The sequence below is a fragment of the Manis javanica genome, chromosome 14 (assembly GCF_040802235.1).
Source record: "Manis javanica isolate MJ-LG chromosome 14, MJ_LKY, whole genome shotgun sequence".
Classification (NCBI taxonomy): domain Eukaryota; kingdom Metazoa; phylum Chordata; class Mammalia; order Pholidota; family Manidae; genus Manis; species Manis javanica.
The window spans coordinates 73597092-73619308 of record NC_133169.1 but is presented as its reverse complement, the minus strand read 5'-3'; the positions used below and the strand labels follow the sequence as shown (position 1 = coordinate 73619308).

Below are 22217 nucleotides of genomic sequence, written 5' to 3'. Positions count from 1 at the left end.
ATGATGGTGGAGACTTCCTTTAAAGAAGAAAGGTGTGTGTGTGTGTGCTCGTGTGTGCCCTTGCGCGCGTCAGAGACATTGGAACCCTCAGCACCTCATTCCAAAACACCTGATGAGCACGCTCAGACCAACGGTGCCTGATAGGCATGTTCAAGATCAGGCTGAACAACCACACTTGGGCTTCTGAAGAATGTTTATTAAGTGACTCCTGTTTCTAAATCCAGCTGGTTTCCTAAAATACAACACTATGGTAAAAGGAGCAAGTACCCTGAGGGAATCATGGAAGGAAAGAGACAGTGGTTGAGTGCCCAGTGTTGAAACAAAATCTTGACTGACTTAAGACTGATGGCTCCATGCCTGTGTAAATTTTTCTTATTGGGGGCCAATACTATCTTAATGTAGGGCATATTTCTACATTAAAAAACGTTAATTGATAGCATTCATTGATAACAGTGCTGTACTTAAATCTATCTATAAAGTGATTCCTTGGTTGCTGAGGTCCTGAATTCTTCTATATGTCAGTTTATTCCTGCTATGTTCTTGCTGTGACAGTAGATACTCATAAAATTTCCCCACTTCTTTAATAAGAATTCATTTAAGGGGTGATGGTAGGGAAATGACATGTTGAGTAGAATATTCATTGAAATGTAAGGATAACAAAACCAAGTGGCTAAAAGCCATCAGAACAGAGTAGCCTTTAAGTTGCCATTGTGCATTGGCATATGAAAGTTAAAGAGTTGATAAGTCACTCACTCTAAGTACTGCTTATCACAGCAGATATTTTTATCCTGGGTTGAATCTTGTGTTACACAAAAGCGTTTCCACAGTGTTTAAACTAAGGAAACATTATGCTTCAAAATGTAAACATATGACTCCATCTCTCTTTAAGGAAAGAAATAATTATCACACTTAATGAAACACCTAGAAACATTTATTACCACCTTCTAATTAGATCTGTCATGGGGAGTTAAGTCAGCAAGTTATTAATATTCTAGCTGGCAACATAATTAGCTTTTCTGTAGATTTTTTTTTGGATGCCTGTTCCCCTCCATACACATTAATCATAACCCCAATCGCTTGTCTACCTTTTGAGCTTTTACCTGTAATTTTGAGTAAATAAAGTTTAGGGAACTTTGCATTAAGCTCTTTGCATTAAGAGATGTAGACCTTCCAAGCCACTATATTCATCTAGATTATCTGATAACTTAAGAATCTTAATATATTTAAATAAGAAAGTTCCCCCAAAAGGATAGTGGTCCTGTACAAAGGGCCTTTAAAATTTTTTCTTCAAGAGACCTAATCTTTTAATCTTTTGTCCTCGTGTGCATAAATTTAAAGAGAAAGGGGGTGGTATGAGCTGAATACCTTCTCATCTTCGTTGTCTCTTAATTTTTTGTTTCTGACTGTATTGCTGGAAAAAGCCTTCATCCGCATAGTGAGGTGTTAAGGTCAGGCTGTTATGGGATCCCACCACAATGGCAGAAAGTGAGGGAGAACACTCACACTGCAAGGCCAGGAACAGAGCACTTTATGAGGCCTGTTCTCTGCAATTCTTCATTCTGTTGAAATTGGAGGAAAGGATGTGTGGGGAGAAATGATTGCATTCAAGCAGTGCTCATTAGGAAATGCCATATGGGGGGAGGAGCAGATTTCTCTGGGGTTTATGTCTTAGGGAACTTAAATAACTGATCCTTGAGGCTGAGTCTGCCACCGTGCTGGGCACTAGAGAGCTCCTAGTTAATTGATCCAGTTGATCCTTTTCTGGTTGGGAAAGGCCCTTGGAATGAACGCATTTCCTTCTTGGAGATTTTATTCCCAGTCAGCCAGAATTGAGCTTTGCTTCCACACTGTGCAGAATAGTTCACTCCTCACCCCCATTTCTGCTGCTACAAATTGAAAGAATTGAACTTGGGGTGACCTCCAGGAAGCAGGGAGGGTCAGAGATGACAAAGAAGGGCCACCTGTTTTCTCATGAGGGAAAGAGTATTCGTGTCCCCTCCCAGGAGCACTGACTTGGGTGCAGGGACATGCACAGGGGCCAACCTGGATAACAAAGTGGACAGTTTACCCCAGTTTGGCATTCTAAGCGAGCTCAGCTCTGATGCAGAAGTTAAGGAAAGACACTGTGTGATGCCAGATTATCTTTTATCACCTCGCCCCTCCTCACGCTGCCCACATCCTGCATTTAATACCAAATGCACACAGTAAGAACCCAACAAACACCGAAAGGAGCTTCTAACAGCCAATGTCTGTGTTTCACTGTGGGAAACAGTTTGCTTCCCACCCTTCCATCTCTGCTTTTGATGACTGTGACCCTGGGGTCTGAGCCAACTGAAGTTTCTAGACTTTTGTCCCTCAGTGCTTCCTGAGAGCTGAAAATGGATGATTCGTTGAGTGTAAAAAAAACAAGGAAAAAAAAATTCAGTGAACTATGTTGCAAAATGTAAATGAGGTCAAATAGTACCCAGTGAATGTTAGTTTGCACTCTACATTTTGGAGTGAGAGGAGGAAATGAGCTGTAAACTCGAGGGTGGATAATTCTAGAATGTGAGAGGCACCTTAGAGACATCTGGCCCAAAGGTCTTAGACCAAAACATTTGTCGTTACACCAGTTTGGAGGTGTATCCGTTGGTTTGCAGGAGGTGAGCACCATTCATTTACAAAGCAGGCATTTATTGAGCTCCTGCTGTGTGTATCATCCTCTCAGGTTCACATGAAGGCCTGGGGTCCTAGAGGACTGGTGACTTGCAGAAAAATGTTGGTAGGATTGGATCCCAAAGGTAAGTTGATAGTGGCAGAAATGGGTCCCAAATTCTGTGTTTCACAGAAGAAGGTAAGGGCACTTCCACGGGAGAAGAACCATTTTCAAAATATCTTACTTTCTCCCTTATGAGAAACTGTAATAAGCACATTTCTAATGATGTCTGTTTGACCTGACAAGTGGCAAGACTGCCATAAACCTGATTCTGCAAGATTTTGTGTTCTTGGCCTTTTGTGTCAAGCATAGAAGTTACCTGAGACACTTGTTTTAAAATGTCACAGGCGATAATTTAAAATGCAATAATCAGGTAACACCCACTCATCCTTTTAGAAAGTAGTGACTTTTCCTCTAGAAACAAAGTATGTATGGTTCAGAACCAAGGGAGCCGAGTTTCAGACCCAGCTGCAAAGCTGGGTAGGCATCAACACGTTTGTTTTCCTAGGGTTGTGCTTTTTTCAAATAGAACCAGAGGGATTATAGACCAACAGGAAGATATTTTCTCAAGGTGACAGAGGGGTTGGTGTACGGTTATCTCGCCACCAAAAAGGGAGAAGGCGTGAGAGGTCACATGGATGGGGGCCTGCGCTGGTGTGGGCCCAGGCTGACTTATAAACAAGTCGGGGTTTGCTTCTTTAAAAACAGAGAATGGAATTAAGTCCAAAATTCCACTTGTTGTAGTTTCTATAAACACTGGGAATAAAGATGATGTTTAGTTTAGTCAAGAAGTGGTTGGTTGGCTCACATGACTGCTGGAATTGGCTGATTGTGTCTCAGCCACCACAGGCTGTGTGACTGTGGACAGTCTGCTTAAGCTTCCTCACCTGTTTCTTCACCTGAAAACTGGGCATAGTATTTACATCATAGGGTTGTTGTGTGGGTTAAAGCAGAATGTTCCCCTCCAGTTGTCCAGTATGCAGAAGGCAGCCAGCAGTCGGTAGACTTTGTGGGGTTGGCCAGCTTGGTCTCTTTTCAAGAGGATGGTGTTTGTGCTGGGCCGTAGTGGAGGAGAGAGGACAGTGGGAACTTGTACCACACATGTGCGTGTAGCATGAACTTTAACAACCCCAGAGGAACCCAGAGAATGGGGTGACTCTAACAGTTTCTATGAGACCCAGCTGCAGGGTCCTGTGATATATAGGAAAATCTTGCTGCTTCTGCTGAGGAGAAATGAGCCAGCACTGGACACCTAGGGTTTATGGGTCTGAGCATGAAGTGCCGTGGCTTCCAGAAGGCCCCCCTGTTTATGAGCAAAGGTCTCTTTTAAAGGACCTGTTACAGTTATGTTGTGAGCAGTGGGTTGGCCTTTCATGTCTGGAGATTGTTTGTGGAAAAAGTGAAGGTTCCTATGGCCAGGATTCTCACCTGGCCCTCGTCAGCTTGCTCACTTCACATGTGCGGGCAATACATTGTTATTGACTCTATATAAAGAGCTGCGCCCAGTGCTCTGGGCTGCTCGGCTGCAGGAGAGCAGAGGCTGCAGTGGTGGCAGTGCCGAGGACAGAGACGGAGACAGCTGCGGTGGCAGAGAGACCCAGAGGCGGAGACCGGCTTGCTGCATGCAGACTTGCTCTGAGTGGGTGGGAGTCTAGTGATTGACCTGCCACCTCGGGAATAAATTGGTTACAAAGCCTTTCACCCCAAGAACGTTCCACTGTTATTTTTTCTGGTCTCATTGAATCCATAGTGAACTTGTCTGGGGCTAAAACCCATTGGCAAGACACTGTTGCTTAAAACAGGTAGTAGATGAAAGCACATTATCGAAGACAGACAGGAAGATATGTCTCCCTTGTCCTTGGTGTTGCAAAGGGACTCTCTGTGGCTGGCATGTTCACAAGGGAAGTTGTGAGAGTTGTGGGAGGCAGAGCGGTGTCATCTGCTGAGCCAAGCCCCTCTGGGAACACGCTGTCTGCAGGGCCCAGAGCACACTTGTGAGTATTTGGAGGGAGCCAGAAAGGGAGACAGAGCCCACCTACTCAATACCTTCCTTAAGTGTGATTCTTACTTCTTTAACCCAAATTCACTGAGCTCAGCCTTCTCCACTCCCATCGAGTATTTCATTCATTTCTTACACTAGGACTGTCAGTCTGAGTGAGGGAGATGGAGGCTGTGGAGGCCTAGCTCGCCTCATCCTTTCCTGTCTCGGGCCCTTGAGCTGACTGTTCGGGGCTCTCATACACACACAGACACTGTGAGGGAATTCTGCAGAAATGCTCTGAGCTTCTGAGCAAAACTGCAGGTGCAATGTTGGCAACAAATCGCAAAGTTCAAAACAAACTTCGATGACTCAAACCTTTAAGAAGTAAGTCTAGTATTTGATTCCACTTCTCTGTGATCAGGGAACAACTCCTTTGTTTTTTTTTCTATCTTTAAAAAGAAAGATGAGGTCGTTTTCTGGGAAATCGTTGGTGTTCGATTAAATCCTGTCACGGCCATCAAAGGCAGAGCACTCTTGACTTGCCTGCTGAGATCGGCCCCCAGTGGCTCATGCAGCGCACCTGGGAGATTTGAATGAGCTCAGACCTTCCTTCCTTGAGTGTCGGATGATGGCCTTGGTGTGCCACACATTTAGCCACTTTGCTGCTTTGCTTTTATGGCCTGGAGGGACTGATAGTGCTCTGGAGACCGGCTGCTATTCCTTGCCAGAGAAAGAGACCATATGTCAACAGGATGAGTGCCCCTGGTTTGGTGGTTTGAGGACATGATTTCCTGGGCGGCCACAAAGGTGGGATGGCGAATGAAACACTGAGCTTGTCCTGTTTTGTTTCAGCACTCATCTGGGGCCAGAGCGCCCCACCTGACCGCAGGTCAGGATCAGGCGGGACGCTTGACAGAAAAGGCGTGGATTCCCAGGCTCCACTTGCCACCCAGTGGCTGGGCCTGGGAATCTGTATTTCTTTTAAGGCCCCCCGGGTGACTGATGCATAGCAAATTGAAAAGCCCTTTCCCGGGAGACCAGTTTTACATCTTTTTCTGCAAAGAAGATGATTCAGGCAGGAGATGTCTGTAGGGTATTTTGGGGTGGGAGAGATGGGTGTGTGTAGAAGGAGCAAATATCTTGAAAGTACAGAGTGGCTTTCAAGTTTAAGGAAGATAAAAATAAACACCCATGTACTCACCCTGAGAAATAGCAAAGTGGCGTTTCAAGTAGGTCCCCACTGGATGGAAAAATGTTGACCAATAACTAGCAAAAAATAACAACCAAAACCAATAGTGGTGTCCCACAGATAGACCCAGGAATTGAGAACCATGAAGCAGAGATGCTGGGGAGTCGCTTGTTCGGTGTTCATTAGTTGAAAATCTAGCTCTGAGTCGCTGGCAATTCTGGCATCACATGTGGTGCACTGGCTGACCTGGGGACATGTCCTACATCACTGATGCGGACAGGCAGCCATTCTTTAGGAGAGGCCCATGTTGGGAGGGGCCTGGGCACAAGACGGAGCTGCCCAATGACCCGCTCTTTCCCTGCCCCTCTGCAGGGCTGCCGCCGCCCCCAGCAGCCTGTCCTGCTCTCAGAACGGCCCTCTCCTTTTGTAATGGTGGGCAATGGGGAAATGGAGAACACGCTGCTTTTTCTTTGAAACCATCTTTCTGTAACTTCCTTCTTTTCCTTCTTCTTTTTCTTTTTTTGTATTGTGAGTTGTGCCGCCACTTGAGCCTTTCTTCCCTTTTTCTGAATTCTTGTCAGTTTTTAATGTATCATTTGAGTAGCAGCTGTGGGGAATAATAAAGGTCTGCTGCTGATGAGACACAGTACTCAGTTTAGTAGAAGCACTGGGGTTTCTTTTCCCCTCTAGGGTTAAATATCTGACCAGGGACCAGCAAGTATGGAAATGGATTAGTTGGAGTGTTGCCTCAGCCGTCCTCTGTGGGCAGCCAGCCTGCAGTTGTGCTGTCCTGGGCCCAGGGCCTCTGGCCTCACAGCTGGGAAAGGGGGCTGGTGAAGGAAATCAGACAGTGACTTGCAGAGAATTAACCACCCCCATCTTCCTGGTGTGCACCTGGGCTCTGAGTTGCCTACAAGCACATCCACCCTAATTTCCTCTTCAATCAGACTTTTGTAAATTCTGTTCCCTTTCATGGATGCCATTGGTGTTTGCATATTTATAATAATAAATAGTATACTACATCACTGTATTTATTTGCTAGGGCTGCCATAAGGTACTACCCACTGGTGGGCTTAAATACAGATATTGAGTCCAAGCTCAAGGTGTCAGCAGTTTGTTCCTCCTGAGACCTCTCTCCTCCACTTGCGGACGACCACCTTCCCCTGGGTTATTTCCTCACATGATCTTTTCTCTCTGCTCACTCATGACTGGTGTCTCTCTCTCTTTATAAGGACACTAGTCCTATTGGATTAGGGCCCCACCCTCATGACCTCATTTAACCTTAATTACCTTTCTAAAGGCCTTGTCTCCAATATAGTCACCCTCAGTTAGGGCTTCAACATATGAACTTAGAAGGGGGACATAGAATTCTGTCACGGTCACCTTTGTAAAGGGTGTGGCAAATACTACCCTTTGTCATACAGTCTACTGTGCAATCCTCAGAAGTCATGGTTATTATTTTTTGCTTCAAACTATTATCTTTTAAAGAAATTAAAACGTAGGGAAATGTTTTTATTTTTACCGACTTACTATATTTGGGGTTCTTCCTTCTTTAGTGTAAACCCAAGTTTCCATCAGGTGTTTTTTTGTCTTTCAGCCTGAAGGACCTTAGTATTTCTTAGAGCTCAGATTTCCTGGTAGCACATTTTCTCAGCTCCTTTTGAGGGTGTGCTCCGGGCATCTGTGTGTCTAACTCTCTTCTTCTCAGGACACCAGTCATACTGGCTGAGAGCCCACCCTGGTGGTCTCATTTTGGTTGAATCACCTCTTTAAAGACACTGTCTCCAAATACAATCCCATTTTTTTGAGGTACTGGGTGTTGGGGCTTCAACATGAATATTGGGGGTGACACAGTTCAGGCCATAGAAGTCAGGGTGCTTTCGGCTACAGGTAAGTGTAAACGAATGGACAGTGGTGTGAACAGTAAAGGAATTAAATTACCATATGTGATGGGTAGGCTGGGGTGGTCCTACCCAAGGTTGAATCAGTGGCTGGAACATCAACAGGAACCAGGTATTTTCTATCCTTCTCCTTCCCCACCCTTAGCACATTCACCTTTTCTCTGCAGACTTGCCCCTCATGGTGGAAAATGGCTTCGTTAGCAACGAGCATCACATGCTGCCCCCAGTGTGTGCTGGCAGCAGGAATGCGTGGGTACGTTCAGCACAGGGGCGGGCCAGAGAGGGCAGCGAAACCCTGTTCTCCTGTAGTGCTATCTCCTCGCATCAGGGGCTAGAACCTTTCCTGAAGCCTCCTCACGCCTCATGGGCCAGAGCTCCGTCACGGCTGCGAGGAAGCTGTGAAAGCGAGTCGTGGGTGCTGGGGAGAACCTCTCCTGTGGGAGCCTGGCTGTGCCAAGAAGGAGAATGGAGTGGGGCATGATCGCTGGGCAAAGAGCAGCCGCCCAGCCCCGGGGCCCAGGGCCTCAAAGCTGGGTAGGTCATCACACTTACTGATAATATTCATCCCAGGTTTTAATGGAATTAAAACTATCCACCTGTGATGAGTAGTTGGGAGAAAAGCAAAACAGAGACATGGAAGGTGTTGAAATCACAAACACCTCTTTACTACTCGCAGTGACTTTCTAATGTTAGGGATCATGGGTCTGAAAAAATAGCCCTGCTTTGGAGACAGCATCTTGCATTCAAACCTGGAAGACAACCGCCCAATGGGGAGTTTGTTATGTTTCCGGAAACATTCACAACCCCCATAACCGTAATCATGACAAACATTTATTGAGTACTTACAGTGAACCTGGCCCAGTGCTTTATCCACATCCTTTCATTTCATCTTCATTACAGATCTGTGAGAAAGATCTGTTAATTGTTAATCCTTACAGATGAGGAGCTGAGGTTTGGGCACAGAACGATGAGATTTGGGGAGTTTAAATAACCAGCCAGATGTCTGGCTGAGCTCAACTGCAGCCATACTCGTGCGCTCAGTCGCCAAAGACCATCCTCCCTCCTTAAAACTGCTACAAACTCCCTCATTGTCTCTGAAGTCTCATGGGCTATTAGCTCTCCAACCAGCCTGAGTTTCCTTCATAGTTTGTGTCCCTGTTTCATTCTTCACATTTTGTTGTTCATAATAGTGGGGAGGTGAACCATGGGGGTGTGCTCAGCTGGCATGGCTCACCTGTGACCTTCAACAAGCCACCACAGTCTCCCCTGCAAAATGCAGGGTGAGATGCAGCCTGTGGGGCCGTGTCCCAGTGTTTAGGGTCTGCCCTTCACAGACCCATTTTCCATCTGCAGCTTGTCCCCCCAGTCCTGTGATTACTGAAGATGTGATTCACATTTCAAAGCAAGAGTGTAGAAGTTCAAAATCCATGGAGTTGCACATCCCAAATTGAGCAGAGAAATTGACTCCCTGTTTCCTGTTGGGAGGAAGTTGGACAGTTTTAAATGTGTCTTTGGTTATTGGCCTATGTAGCAGAGTGCCAATCTGAGTGATGGCAAGTTTATCCTAAAGTTTTAGAGTCTGTGTGAGGCTCATTTGGAAGAAGCTGGGACAGCATCCTGATAGCTGTGCTGCCTGCTCCCGGCAGGATGCTCAGGCCGCTCGCAGTTGCCTTAGCAGATGCGGTGCTGGGTGTGGTTCTTGTCTGGTGGCCCTCATGCCACACATGTGGTGGGGCTGTTGCTCCAAGGTCCTGTCCCCACAGCTCAGAACCAGTGCAGACCCTGCAAGCCTGTATTTCCTCACTTAGTTCCTGAACTCAGTGTTGCTAAAGCTGGAACAACACTTTGGGTGTGGCAGTTCCCTTAGACTTTAGGATGCTTATCAGTTTGGCGAAAATTGTTTAGTTCACTTGTTTTTTTTAATCCACTGCTGCTATAACTTGCATGGGGAGCTGAGAATGGGCGTAAGGGGTGTAAATTCCTTGTCTAACATAGGAACTCGAAGCTGCCCTGGGTTGGTATGCTGAGTGCTACAACTTTGAGTCAAGTGGGTGACCCCATGTCTGTAGGAATGCAACACCCAGCAGCTTGTTGCAATTCCAGTAGGCATCCCAGAGGCCATTCTGAATTGAGGCTGCCTTCGAGGTATCTTGGAGCACATCATTTGCCATAAGCTTTAAAAAAAATAGACTGTTACAAGGCGAATTTTAATTAAAACAGTATAGATGAAAACGTTTCCCTTAAGCATGAGTGGTCCAGGGAAACCCAAGCTCTTCAGAAGACGCCGGCTCCCGTTGAGTTGCTGCTGGGCACCTTTTGCTCCCCTACACTTTGCAGTCTCTTCCATCAGTTTTGGCTCTTACTGTGATGACACACCTAGATCTTCTTAACACTATTTTTTTTTTCACTTTTTTTTGGAAGTCACGTAGTAGCTAGATGAGGATTTGTCTTAGGACCATTCACCAAAGTGTGCACTTGTTTAATGTGGTTGGTTCTCGGTGTTTCTGTTTTCCCCCACGGTTGATGGGAATGATCTGGAAGCAGTGGGCCGGCTCAGCCCCAGTGGGTGTGAGTGCTGAGGTGGTCTCTTTTCTCAGGTGTGAAGAAATAGTGAAACCCCACATCCTCGGCCACCGAGATGTCTTAACTGGTAACAGAGTCGGTGATATGGAAAAGCTGCCCAGACTGTGAGAAATTGCCCTTGTTGAGCACTTTTCTGTTCTCGGTCAGTGTCTCTGAGGTGAGGAGCTTAGAGTCAGGCTCTCCACTCCTGGGGCCCGGCCCACCAGAGGCAGCTCACCAGCCCGACCCACTTTTTTGAGTTCTTTCCCAGATCTAGCATTTCAAATCTCAGTTGAAAAAGTCCTGGGAATGACTATTTGCTCCTAGGAATTTCATAGACAAATATAGACTGGTGTAAAAATGTAACTATTTTCTATCCTACTTTCATAATTCACCAGAAATCATACTGAAGGCTTTTTTTTCCTGATCCCAAATGCCTGTATTTTGCCTTCTGCCTCTGACTGGCCCATGTGTGAGTCAGGTGTCATGCAGAGATCCAGTATTTCCTGAGCATGTACCGTGTGCCAGGCATTGCACTAAGCTCTTTATACACATTGCAAAACCTAGGTTCTATCATTATTATCCCCATTTTAAAGATAACAACATTGAGATCACAAGGGTTTAAGTCTTTACTGAAGGTCAAAAGCAAAGCAGATATTCAGATTCATTAGTTCTTAACCATATTCTTGTACTTCCTCTTGCAAAAATACACACACTTCACAGGCTCCTCGCAGGTGCTGGCTACATAGGTCAGTAGCAGAGCTGGCCTCCAGGGCTTGGAGCTGGCCACTCTCTGACATTTAGATGATTTTTTATTTCTTTAAAGTATTACTGACTATGTCCCCTATGTTGTACTTTTCATCCATGTGACTTATTTATTTTATTACTGCAAGTTTGTACCTTTTATCCCCTCCACCTATTTTGCCCATCTGCCCCCCGCCCCCATGATGTTTAGATCTTGAACAGATGTGGTTTAGACTCTGCAACATGAATGGGAGGGAAGTGGGGAGTAATGCAAACCCACTGTCAGGGCTGTAGACAGCTTGTGAGTGGCATGCCTTGCTGATAACTAGTCAACAGTGTTACCAGAACTTGCTTATTAACACCTCAACAAAGGACAGGAGAGGGGAGGTGAAACTTACATGTGTCAGTTTTGAAACTTGTTACACATTCACATAGTGAATCTCGGGGAGAAAGAAGTTAAAATGATCTAAAAATAAGGGTTTTGAATTTCTTACTATCTCTACATATGTTCTCTGAATGGTCTTTTTTTTTTTTTCTTTTAAAGCATCACTGTTACTACCCAGGGGAATTTCATTCACAGATTTTGCTTACATTGTCCTTTTGAAATAATTCAGCAAAGGATACAGATGTTAGTTGGTACCATGTAATGGAGAAAGCTCTGGACAGACGTGCGGAAGGTGGCTGTGCGATCTTGCTGAGATTTCAACCCTCTGGGTCTGCCACATCTAAGAAGTGTAAAGTGTAGACTGGATAATCTCTAGTCCCTCTCAGCTCTGAAATTCCATGATTCTGATTACTATCACTTGCACTTTTCATTGTCATTTATGCGTGCAAACCCGGGGAGGATAAAGCCGCGGTAGATCAAGAAGGGTAGAGCCCTGGGGTTGTCTGGAGGGAATGCTGTCCTGTGCCTGCGCCCTGTTCCAGTGTGGAATGAGGAATTCTGCACCAGGGGCTCCGCGTCGGGGGCCAGGACTCTAACCCTGTCTTCCCAGGACACTCCACAGCTACAGAATGTCCTGAGATACTCCTGTGCACAAAGCTATTTTTAGATTATCTTTGTGTTCCCCTTCATTGCTGAGATAAGTGACTGCTAACTATATTAACACACGAGGAAATTTGCTAAACTGTGTCTTACCTAGGAGTTCATCTGTGACTATCCAAGATGCTGATACAAGTGACCATAACTGAATTCATCTTGGGACAAAAAGAGTTCATTGCTGTGTTGTTTTTAAGAATGAAAAAAGAAAACAACCCAAAATCTCTGAACAACTTAAACGTGCATCAGCTGCTAATATGCATTTCGGTACTTCCTTGAGATGAAACATAATGCGGCTTTAGAACAAGTTGGTCTCTGTGCAGAGATATGGAAAGATCGCCAAGAAAGATTAAATAAAAAAGCAAAATAATGATCTCATTATGTTTAAAAAAAGCATCTAATATGTTTATGAGTGCATAAGCATTTTTTAGAAGAATGAACAATATTAATAGTTTAACTGTGGGTTGAAAGAGTAGAAAGTTGAACTTTTCATTTTATATCTGTTATAGTGCTTAAATTTCATGATAGAAATGTAAAGGAGAGAATTTAGATTTGAACTGAGTTTTGGAGGCATTCTAATACTTCCTTTGAAAAATCTCTATAAACACCACATGCTGAGCATGCAACACATTGTCTGTAAACACTTCAGGCTCTAAATGTGAGGGAATTCTCCACCCCGCCTCCCCAGAGCACTTTACTGCACCTTCTGAACACACAGCTCTCCAGTAATTGCGTCCCAGTAACCCCAGATTGTTATTTGCTCCCAATGTCTGTCAAAAACAAGTCCAGGAGAGCAATACCGCAGAGTAGCAGTTCACAGCCCTCTTGGTTTGTCGCCCATGCACTGGGACAGCGCCCGTCGAGGACCAGCCTAGTGCTGGCTCAGGGATATAGGTGGGTGACATGCTTCTCAGTGATGGTATCTGACTTCTTGGAGCCTTGGTCGTCTGCCTTGTGAAACAAGTTGTCGGGATTAAATATAACAGCAAATGCAAACCTTCTTGCCCAGGCCCCAAAAGACAATATTTGCTTATTTGACCCACCCTTCCCTCTATGTTCAAGGCCATGCCTGATCCCCACTACTCTGCATGTCTCCTTTGGTTCCAGTTCCTAAACTGTGCATTGCTCTAGAACATACCCCACTCTTACCTGCTCTTGTCTTTGCTGGTTATATCCCCCTTTCCTGCAGTGCCCACTGCTTCTCTTCCCTGGACAAAATTAGACTATCCTTCAGGGTCCAGTTCAAATGTTACCTTTTATGTGCAGACTCCCCTGGATCCATTCTTTACGAAGAAAAACTGTCCAGGAGTAACCTCTTTGTCTTAAGAATGTGAGTGGGTAGGTCAGTGTAGTGTCCCTATCTTCATATTGATTGTATCACTCATGGCCCTACACCTTAGCTGCTATCTGTCCCCCACTAGTCTACCTTCCTAAGAGCAGGAACTAAGTTTTGCTCATCTCTAGAACTCATGTGCTGTACCCATATTCTCAATAAATGGGTTAATGAATGACTTAATTTTTATAATGTCCCCAAACATCAGTTGTGCTTTCATTTGAAGGGTTATTTTAGTGTAAAGCTAAAAATGGTGACCTTTCCTTGAAATCCACTGTTCTTAGCTGGTTAAGCAGGGTTTCTTTCCACTGGCAGGATTAAACTTGGAAACTGTGGAATTGCTATCCCCGAAGAACATGTAGGGAGAGACAGGCGATCATCTCACTAGGATGGTACAGACAATCACCACCCTTTTACAGGAGTTCCTAGCTCATAAGTTCTTGTCTGATGAGGTGAGATCTTATCCTGATAATTTAAAAATGCAAACAAATGACACCCACTGTTAAGACAACTCCCAGCAGTAAATGAAATTTAGACAGAAAAAATGTCATAGGGTCATAGATGTGTGTGTGAGAAAACAATTTGTCTCATTTCTCATATGCCTTCCTATCCTTACCCGTAGTTATGTATGATAGCTGGACCATAGATCCATAGATATACAGCTTAATACTCTTGCTTTTCTTGTAACATTATTTCCTACACAGCCTCCCAGATTTTTGTGGATTCTGTTTCTCAATGAAATGATTGGCGTTCAGCTGATGTTGTCTTTCTTGAGCAAGAAATGAAGACTCTAAGACAAAGAGTCTGAGAGAATGCCGGTATTGTATATTTTTAAGAGACATAATTTAATTCGTCTATTGCTGAGACGTACTGGAGCAAGAATATTAAATGATTTGAAGTTTGTAACACAGTAAATGAGATTAAGATCCTGAGCCACTTAAAAAATGTTTTCTTAAATTAAATGCACATCTTTAAGAGGTTAGACAGAGTTTTGCCCAAGCAATGGCTCTTTATATTTACAAAGGTGTGTTGGGAACAGCTGGAAGGCAGCCTTGCCTTATCAGCAGGTTTGTGTAACTCGCCCCAAGTTATTTGTTAATGAATTTCACGTCTCCAGCCGTAATAGGATGGGATGATTTTATGTACAAGAATCAACCTTTAGCCTTCTTTTTCAGAAGAAACTAATCTGACCAGTGCCATAGGCAGAGGTGTATTTAACACGTGGAAATCATTAGGCTAAATACCAGAATCTCTTTGAGGTCTGTGCATATAGTCTGCAAAGAGAGAGAGGGGCGTTTAAAATTAAACTGCACAGAATTCTAACAAGGACCATATACTTGTTCTTGGAACTAATCTTGCTTTGGCCCTAAGGCTATATTGACTAGAAGTGAACTGCTTTCGTTGACTTAAAGCTACATCACTCCTTTTTACAATAAGAACCAACTGTCTTCTAACATGATTTTGTAGCTTTCCTATATGGACATTCTTAATTATTTTGCTATTTCTATCATTAGTGAGGTTCATTGATATAAATGTTGATTCAAGGCCAATTTACCTTCTGGGCCAGTTTACCTGATAGGACTTAGTCTTATTTTATACTTATCTTGCTTTTCTCTACTTACTGTGTATAATCTCTTATAATTTAGCATAGGGATGATGATCAGATTTCTTTGTGCTTCTCAGCGGGGTGACTGTGTCTTTGTGTGGTTATCTATGGTTTAGTCCTGTTTTTTTCTGTTTTTATATAAGGCTTAAAGAGAGGTATTCAGTCTTACTGGTCACCCAGACCAGCTATAGTGAGCTCCAAGGAGTCGGACGAGAAGGACTCTGTTAGACCGTGACTCGGCCCTGAATTCAGGAGAGGATCTGCACTGGGCTGGGCTGGAACCTTCTTAAAAATGTGGGAGCATTCAGAAGAAATATTCTCAGTTTGAAACCTGTGAAATGCCTACACTTCCTGGGGGACAGGCCAGAGTGCCTGGGATGGGGATTCTGCCTGGTGCAGGGTGCTTGGACACAGCTGACCGAACACACACCAGTTAAATGGTTGTTGCTTGTTTTTCAGTCTCCTGCCCCTATTCCCATCCCTGACTCTTGCCCTGCCCCACTGCCCATGTATTTATCACCTGTGACCCTGTGAAGCTGCTCTTGCCGTGGAGTAAGTTGGGAAAGTCAGAGGGGGAGACAAGTCCTGAGGTGGAGATGTGGTGTGTTCCTGGCAGTATTTCCTGAAAGCCGGGGCTGGGACCCGAATCCAGACTACCAGCTGTTAAAAATTACAGAATCATCTAAAACTGATAGGAAGTCAGCTCAAGGCACAGCTTCACCAGCAGTTTAATTTAGTTTTTCCTATTCTTTTATTATCCAGTCAATCAACAAATGATTACTAAGTATCTTACTAAAGCATGTCAAAAATTGGCAAATTTGGAAAATTATAAAATTGAAAAAATTGGTTCCTGCCCTCTGGGAAATGTTAATGTAGTTCTGAGAAAAAGGTTAGGATGCAAAGAACTGGAATGCAGTGCAGAGTATATCAGAGAGCCATGTGTGTTACCTATTGCTGTGTAACAAATTGCCGTAAAACCTAGCTGAAATCAACAATAAGCATCTATTATTAAATCCAGTTTCTGTGGGTCAGGAATTTGGGAGCAGCTTAGCAGAATGATGCAGACTTGGGGTCTCTCATGAGGTCTGAGTCAGGGAGTAGGCCAGACCTGCAGACATCTGGGGCTTTTTCTGTTGAGGATCCAGCTCCAGTTACTTACGTAGCTGGCAAGCTGGTGCTGGCTGTGAGCAGGAGGCCTCGGTTCCTCATTAGGTAGACCTGTCCACAGGTTTACTGGAGTGCCCTCATGACATGGTGGGCGCCTTCCCCCAGAGCTAGTGGTCCGAGAGAGCACAAAGAGGGAGCCTCAAATGTCTTCTATGATGAAGCCTTGGAAGTCACACCCACCACTTCCACAGTATCCTGTTGGTTACACAGGTGGCCTGTGTTCAATGTGGGTGTGGGCTGCACAATGGAATGAGTGCCAGGAAGTGAAAATCACTGGGGGCCATCTTGAGGACTGGCTGTCTCGAGAGACAAAGATCTTGTGTGGTAATGAAGAGCCAGTGTTGAGGCGCCTCCAGGAGGGAGGTGGAATGTAAAACTGGTAGCTGAGGCTGTACTTAAGGATGATGGGAAGGATGCGGTATCAGGAACAAGGAGCGTTGGACAGCGGCAGGTATCGGTGGGTCCCAGGAACGCGTGGATGAGGCAAAACCTGACCAGGTGGAAGGGGCCAGGGCCTGTGAGGTCTTGAGAGCTAAGCTAGGGAGTTTGAACTTTCGGTAGTTCTTAGGGATGAGTCACTGAAGGTTTCTAAGCAGGCGAGTGACGTGATCATTAGCATATTTGAGCTTTAGTTGGTGTGAGGGCTTTAGAGTTTTGGTGCTCTAGCTTCCCTTCTGTAGTCTCAGCTTTTTCCAGGTTGTTGGCTCTCTAATTTCTAAAGTTATGTAAACTTCTGCCCAATCCCCTTGATCACATACTACCTCGTACTGTTTAACTTCTCATGTTTTTGTCTTATCATAAGTAGATACAAGGGCCATAAGGGCCCTATCTTTATCCATTTCTATTTCCCCTGCCTGTGCCTACCGCACTGGGTGCCCAGTAAATATTTGCTAACTGATTGGATAATAGCAGCCAGTTACTCTAGGTGTGTACAGCCACTGTTTGACTATAAATTCTGCAGTGCAGAATTAGGCAAATGGAGTAATAACCAGCCACAGACTGATTAAGGGCTGCTTGCCTCTTTGGATAGGAAAGGGCAGTCCCATTCGTGCACAATAAGACACTTATGGAATAAAACGCGTTTAGAATTTGTGGCGGTGTTTTGTCTCCCTTCTCCTACCTTAGTTTGAATGAAACTGATGATCATTGTCCATGTATTTTCATTGGCCAAGTAAATATGTCACCATAGTCTCAAGAAAGAGACTTATGATTTCAAGGTAGCAAAAAAAAGTTTTCTCTCGAAATCCCCCTCAAACAACTGGAAAAGCAAAAACCCAGGAATGCAGACTATATGCTCATAAACGTAGGGGACTTCCATGACCCTGCACTACATAGAACTTGGAGAAAGCAAATGAAGTGATGGCACAAGAATTTGCCGAGGGAAAGGGGTCAAGAATACAATGCCTGCGGTGGGGTGTGGATGCCCACGGAATCCCAGGAGGGCTCAGAAATGAGACAGACTTCAGGGAGGTGCAGGGGAGGGAATGGGGGTGTGAGCATCAACAGGGGGTGAAGAGGATTCCATGGATGACTAAGGGTGGAAATTCCTCCATAGCAGCTCTAGAGCAGAGAACAGCCAGCCAGAATGGACACAGCAAAGAGGGATGTTTCAGGCAGAGCAATGAAACTAAGTAATAAAGAAGAAGGAAAGAATAGTAAGTTCTGCGTTTAAATCCTGTCCCTTTCACCAATGAACTGTGCATATAAGCAAATCAGTCTTTGGACTTCATATTCCTCCCTTGTTAAATCAAAGGTTGGAATAGACAATGTTTAAGGTCCATTCAAACTCTGATATTTTGTGATTCTATTGAGTCAAAAAGGTAATAAAATCTCCAGGAATTCCACTCCGAGGTGTCTACTCAAGAGAAATGAAAACATGTCCACACAAATATTTCTGTGCAAATATTCATAGAAGCATTATACATAACAGCCCCAAACTGGAAACAGCCTAAATATCCATCAGTTGGTAAATGGATAACAAAATGTGATATATTTATAACATGGAATATTTTTTTATTAAGGTATCATTGATATACACTCTTATGAAGGTTTCACAAGAAAAACAATGTGTTTATTACATTCACCCTTATCATCAAGTCCCTCCCCATACCCCACTGCAATCACTGTCCATCAGTGTAGTAAGATGCCACAGAGTCCCTGCTTGTCTTCTCTGAGCTACACTGTCTTCCTCATGACCCCACCTACACCATGTGCACCAATCATGATACCCCACAATCCCCTACTCCCTTCCTCCCCACCCGCCCTCTCCCACCCCTCCTCCCCCACCCCTCCTCTTTGGTAACCACTAGGCCCTTCTTGGAGTCTGTGAGTCTGCTGCTATTTTGTTCCTTCAGTTTTGCTTCGTTGTTATACTCCACAACTGAGATAAATCATTTGGTACTTGTCTTTCTCTGCCTGGCTTATTTTACTGAGCACAATACCCTCCAGCTCCATCCATGTTGTTGCAAATGGTAGGATTTGCTTCTTTCATATGGCTGAATAGTATTTCATTGTATATATGTACCATATCTTCATTATCTATTCATCTACAGATGGACACTTAGGTTGCTTCCATATCTTGGCTATTGTAAACAGTGCTGCAGTAAATATAGGGGTGCATATGTCTTTTTGAATCTGAGAAGTTGTTTTCTTTGGGTAAATTCCTAGGAGTGGAATTCCTGGGTCAAATGGTATTTCTATTTTTAGGTTTTTGAGGAACCTCCATATTGCTTTCCAGAATGGTTGATCTAGTTTACATTCCCACCAGCGGAGTAGGAAGGTTCCCCTTTCTCCACACCCTCGCCAGCATTTGTTGTTCCTAGTCTTTTATATGTTATCCATCCTAACTGGTATGAGGTGATATCTCATTGTGGTTTTAATTTGCATTTCCCTGATAATTAGCAATGTGGAGCATCTTTTCATGTGCCTGTTGGCCATCTGAATTTCTTCTTTGGAGAAGTGTCTGTTAAGATCCTCTGCCCATTTTTTAATAGGGTTATTTGCTTTTTGGGTGTTAAGGCATGTGAGTTCTTTATATATTTTGTACAATGGAATATTCAGCCATAAAAAAGAAAGTACTGTATCTGCTACAGTATGGATAAACCTTAAAAACACACTAAGTGAAAGAAACCAGACACAAAATACAGTGTATTGTATGATTCCAAAAGATGACAGAAAAATCATATCGTGTGATTCCCTTTAATGCAATGCCCAGAAAAGGCAAATGTGTAAAGACATAAAGTAGATGAGTGGTTGCCTAAAGCTGAGCTAAGAATGGAGATTAACTGGTAATAGGCACTTACAAGATGATGGAATGTTCTAAAATTGACTTGTGGTGATGGTTGTACAACTTTCTAATTTGCCAGAAATAAGGGTATTGTATGATTACAGTTGTAAATTATGCCCCAATAAAGCTGTATAAAGGGAAAGGTACCCAACAAGGGGTAAGTGAAGCAAGACTGGCAACATGGTGATTATTGTTGAAGATGGAATAAGGGTTCATTATGCTCTTCTTTCTACTTTTATGTATGTTTGAAATTTTACATAATAAAAGTTTAAAATAAAAGGATAAAGAAAAAAGGCAGTTACAAGCCTGTTATTGTGTGGAGGTCAGATAACACTTAAAACATGCTGCACAGTTTATATTGGGGAAGGTTCTAGACACTCTTGGGATATAATTTAACCCCCATCACCACTAAATCTGCGGTATATCAAGTCACTTTTCATGTGCTAACTCCTTCTGATACTTCAGCATGCCCTTGAATAAATCATGGTAATCACCTCAGAAAGGTTAAATTTTAATAAATATATTCTGTTTAAGTAAGTCTGATATATTTTAGGAAGGATAAAATTGAAAAAAGCATTAGTGCTTTACAGGGAAACCCTCAGTCTTAGAAAAGTAGGGGAACCCTCAGTCTTAGAAAAGTAAACCATTTAAAGCAATGTCATTCGTAAGAGCTGCGCTAGCTGGATTACTTTTTTTTTTGGTATCATTAGTATACAATTACATGAGCAAGATTATGTTTACTAGACTCCCCCCATTATCCAGTCCCCACCACCTACCCCATTACAGTCACTGTCCATCAGCGTAGTAAGATGCTGTAGAATCACTACTTGTCTTCTCTGTGTTGTATTGCCTTCCTCAGATTACTTTTTTATCCTTGAAACTTAAAAGCAATATTCCATGCCAGCTATAGGCTGTTGTCGAAAGGAGTAGAAAAGAGTATGCTATGTTGTTCATCTGAAACCAATATAATATTGTATATCAACTGTTTTAATATAGAAATTAAAAAAAAGAAGTATCTAAGTAACAGCCAACATTGTAAACCCAAAGGAAAATATTTGTGATTTTTTTAGCTGTTTTATTCAAAAATTAATTTGTTGTGGTTTATCATTCTAAATGCTCATTTTCATACCTAAAAAAAAGTATCACAGTCATTATTTTTCTTGCTTACTGTGTACTTGTGCAACGATCTGTTTTCAAACCTCATATTGACATTCAGAAGAAGGTAATTCTTTGTACCCATTTTACAGTGGGAAATGTTGAGACAAATAGAGGCTTCATAATGTGCCTGAGATCTAGTAGCTGCTGAACGTTGGTGCCTGTGTTACTCTCCTGGTTGCACCTGAACGAACTTCTGTCAAAGGTCTTTTCTTCCACAGACCTGGACTAACTTACGTGGTGTGCTCCCTTCATGGAATCCACATAAAGTAGATGAGAAGGTGGAGGGGAGAGTACCTTCTGGCGAGGATGCAGTTAAAGGCAGTGACATCTCCAAGCAAGGCTGGGGCTACCTCATGCTAAAAACATTACCAGTGGGTCCCACGCTTTGATTCAAGGGTGATGGACACAGTTGTTGGGAATTCAGAATTCCCAATTCAGATCCTCAGTTATTGGCAGGGTTCTAACTTTTAACCAAAAATCTCCTAGCTTCCAGTCAATTCTTGGACTTGCCACCCAGTGGGTTATCTCTGTGTGTTAAAACCATCAGTGGCCCCACACTGCCTACAGATTAAAGTCCGAACTCGTTGGTTGCATGTTCAGAGCTTCTCATGTCTTGCTTCACACCGTCTTTCTATCCTCCCTCCTACCGTTCCCCATTGGGCACCCTGTGCTCGTGCCATCTGTAATACTCCACAGTTCTTACCCTTCTGTGGATTGGTTTGTTCCTACTGACTACAGTTCCCTGACTCTACTTTCTACTGGGCCAGCTCCTACTCAACCTTCAAAGCCCCAGTGAAAAATCATCTCCTTTTAGGAAGCCTTCTCTGATCCTCTGTCAGCAGTACCACTGCTTCCTTCTCTGGATGTTCATGACACTTTCTACACCCCTCAATTTTATGTGATGTTGTCAGTTATTTATGTGCCCCAGCTCCTTCAGGCTGGAGGCCTTATAGTCCCATCCTTGTGTCTCATCACCGTACTGTGTATGCCGTAGGCCCTTGGGGAATGTTGCTAGAACAAATTTTTCCATAGAACTCTGATTTATAACTATAAAAGCTTTTTCAGCAAATCATCTTTATGTGGAAAAGAGATGAGAACTGACCTGGAAGTATTAAATAAAACACATATTCATAATTATAGAAGTGTAGTCCTGCTTCTTAAGGTCATATATTTCAAATATCAACCAAGATACTAAGTGTGTTCTGTTGTGCCCCCTCCCCCATTCTGGTGTCTCATCTGACTGTTTTGTGTTGGGGAAGGTATAGGAAAATTGAGAGCACAGGAACTAGAGATAGGTGAGATGGATGTTCCTAGGAATTTTCCAGGTAATCTTCAGGAAGGAAGACTTCACTTAGATTATGTAATGTCTAAGGTCCCGTCAAGCTCTGAAATATCTGTAGTTGTTTTGGACCTCATCTTTTAGCAAACGAGAAAGAAAGGATTGGTTATTCACTCACTAGATATTTTTAATCATGGGACCAAATATATTGATCTATTCTGGGTCCAGCTATCCAGTGCATTGAACTTGACCTTTGAACCACCTGTTGTATGTTCAG

At 43.6% G+C, this 22217-nt stretch overlaps 1 protein-coding gene across 4 annotated transcripts in view; it reads left to right on the top strand.

The window, feature by feature from the left end:
• TNFAIP8 (TNF alpha induced protein 8) overlaps nucleotides 1-22217 on the top strand; it is a 113238-nt gene that overhangs the window by 657 nt on the left and 90364 nt on the right. Inside the window, exon 2 of one of the 4 annotated variants that reach the window (XM_037017051.2) lies at nucleotides 2708-2780. The exons of 2 other annotated variants lie outside the window; for them this stretch is intronic. In XM_037017051.2, coding sequence (XP_036872946.1) covers nucleotides 2714-2780 — 67 coding nt within the window. In that variant the 5' untranslated portion in view covers nucleotides 2708-2713. Of the gene's footprint in view, nucleotides 1-2707; nucleotides 2781-22217 lie in introns of those variants that run through there. One more of the 4 variants, XM_073221160.1, reaches the window with a different exon arrangement.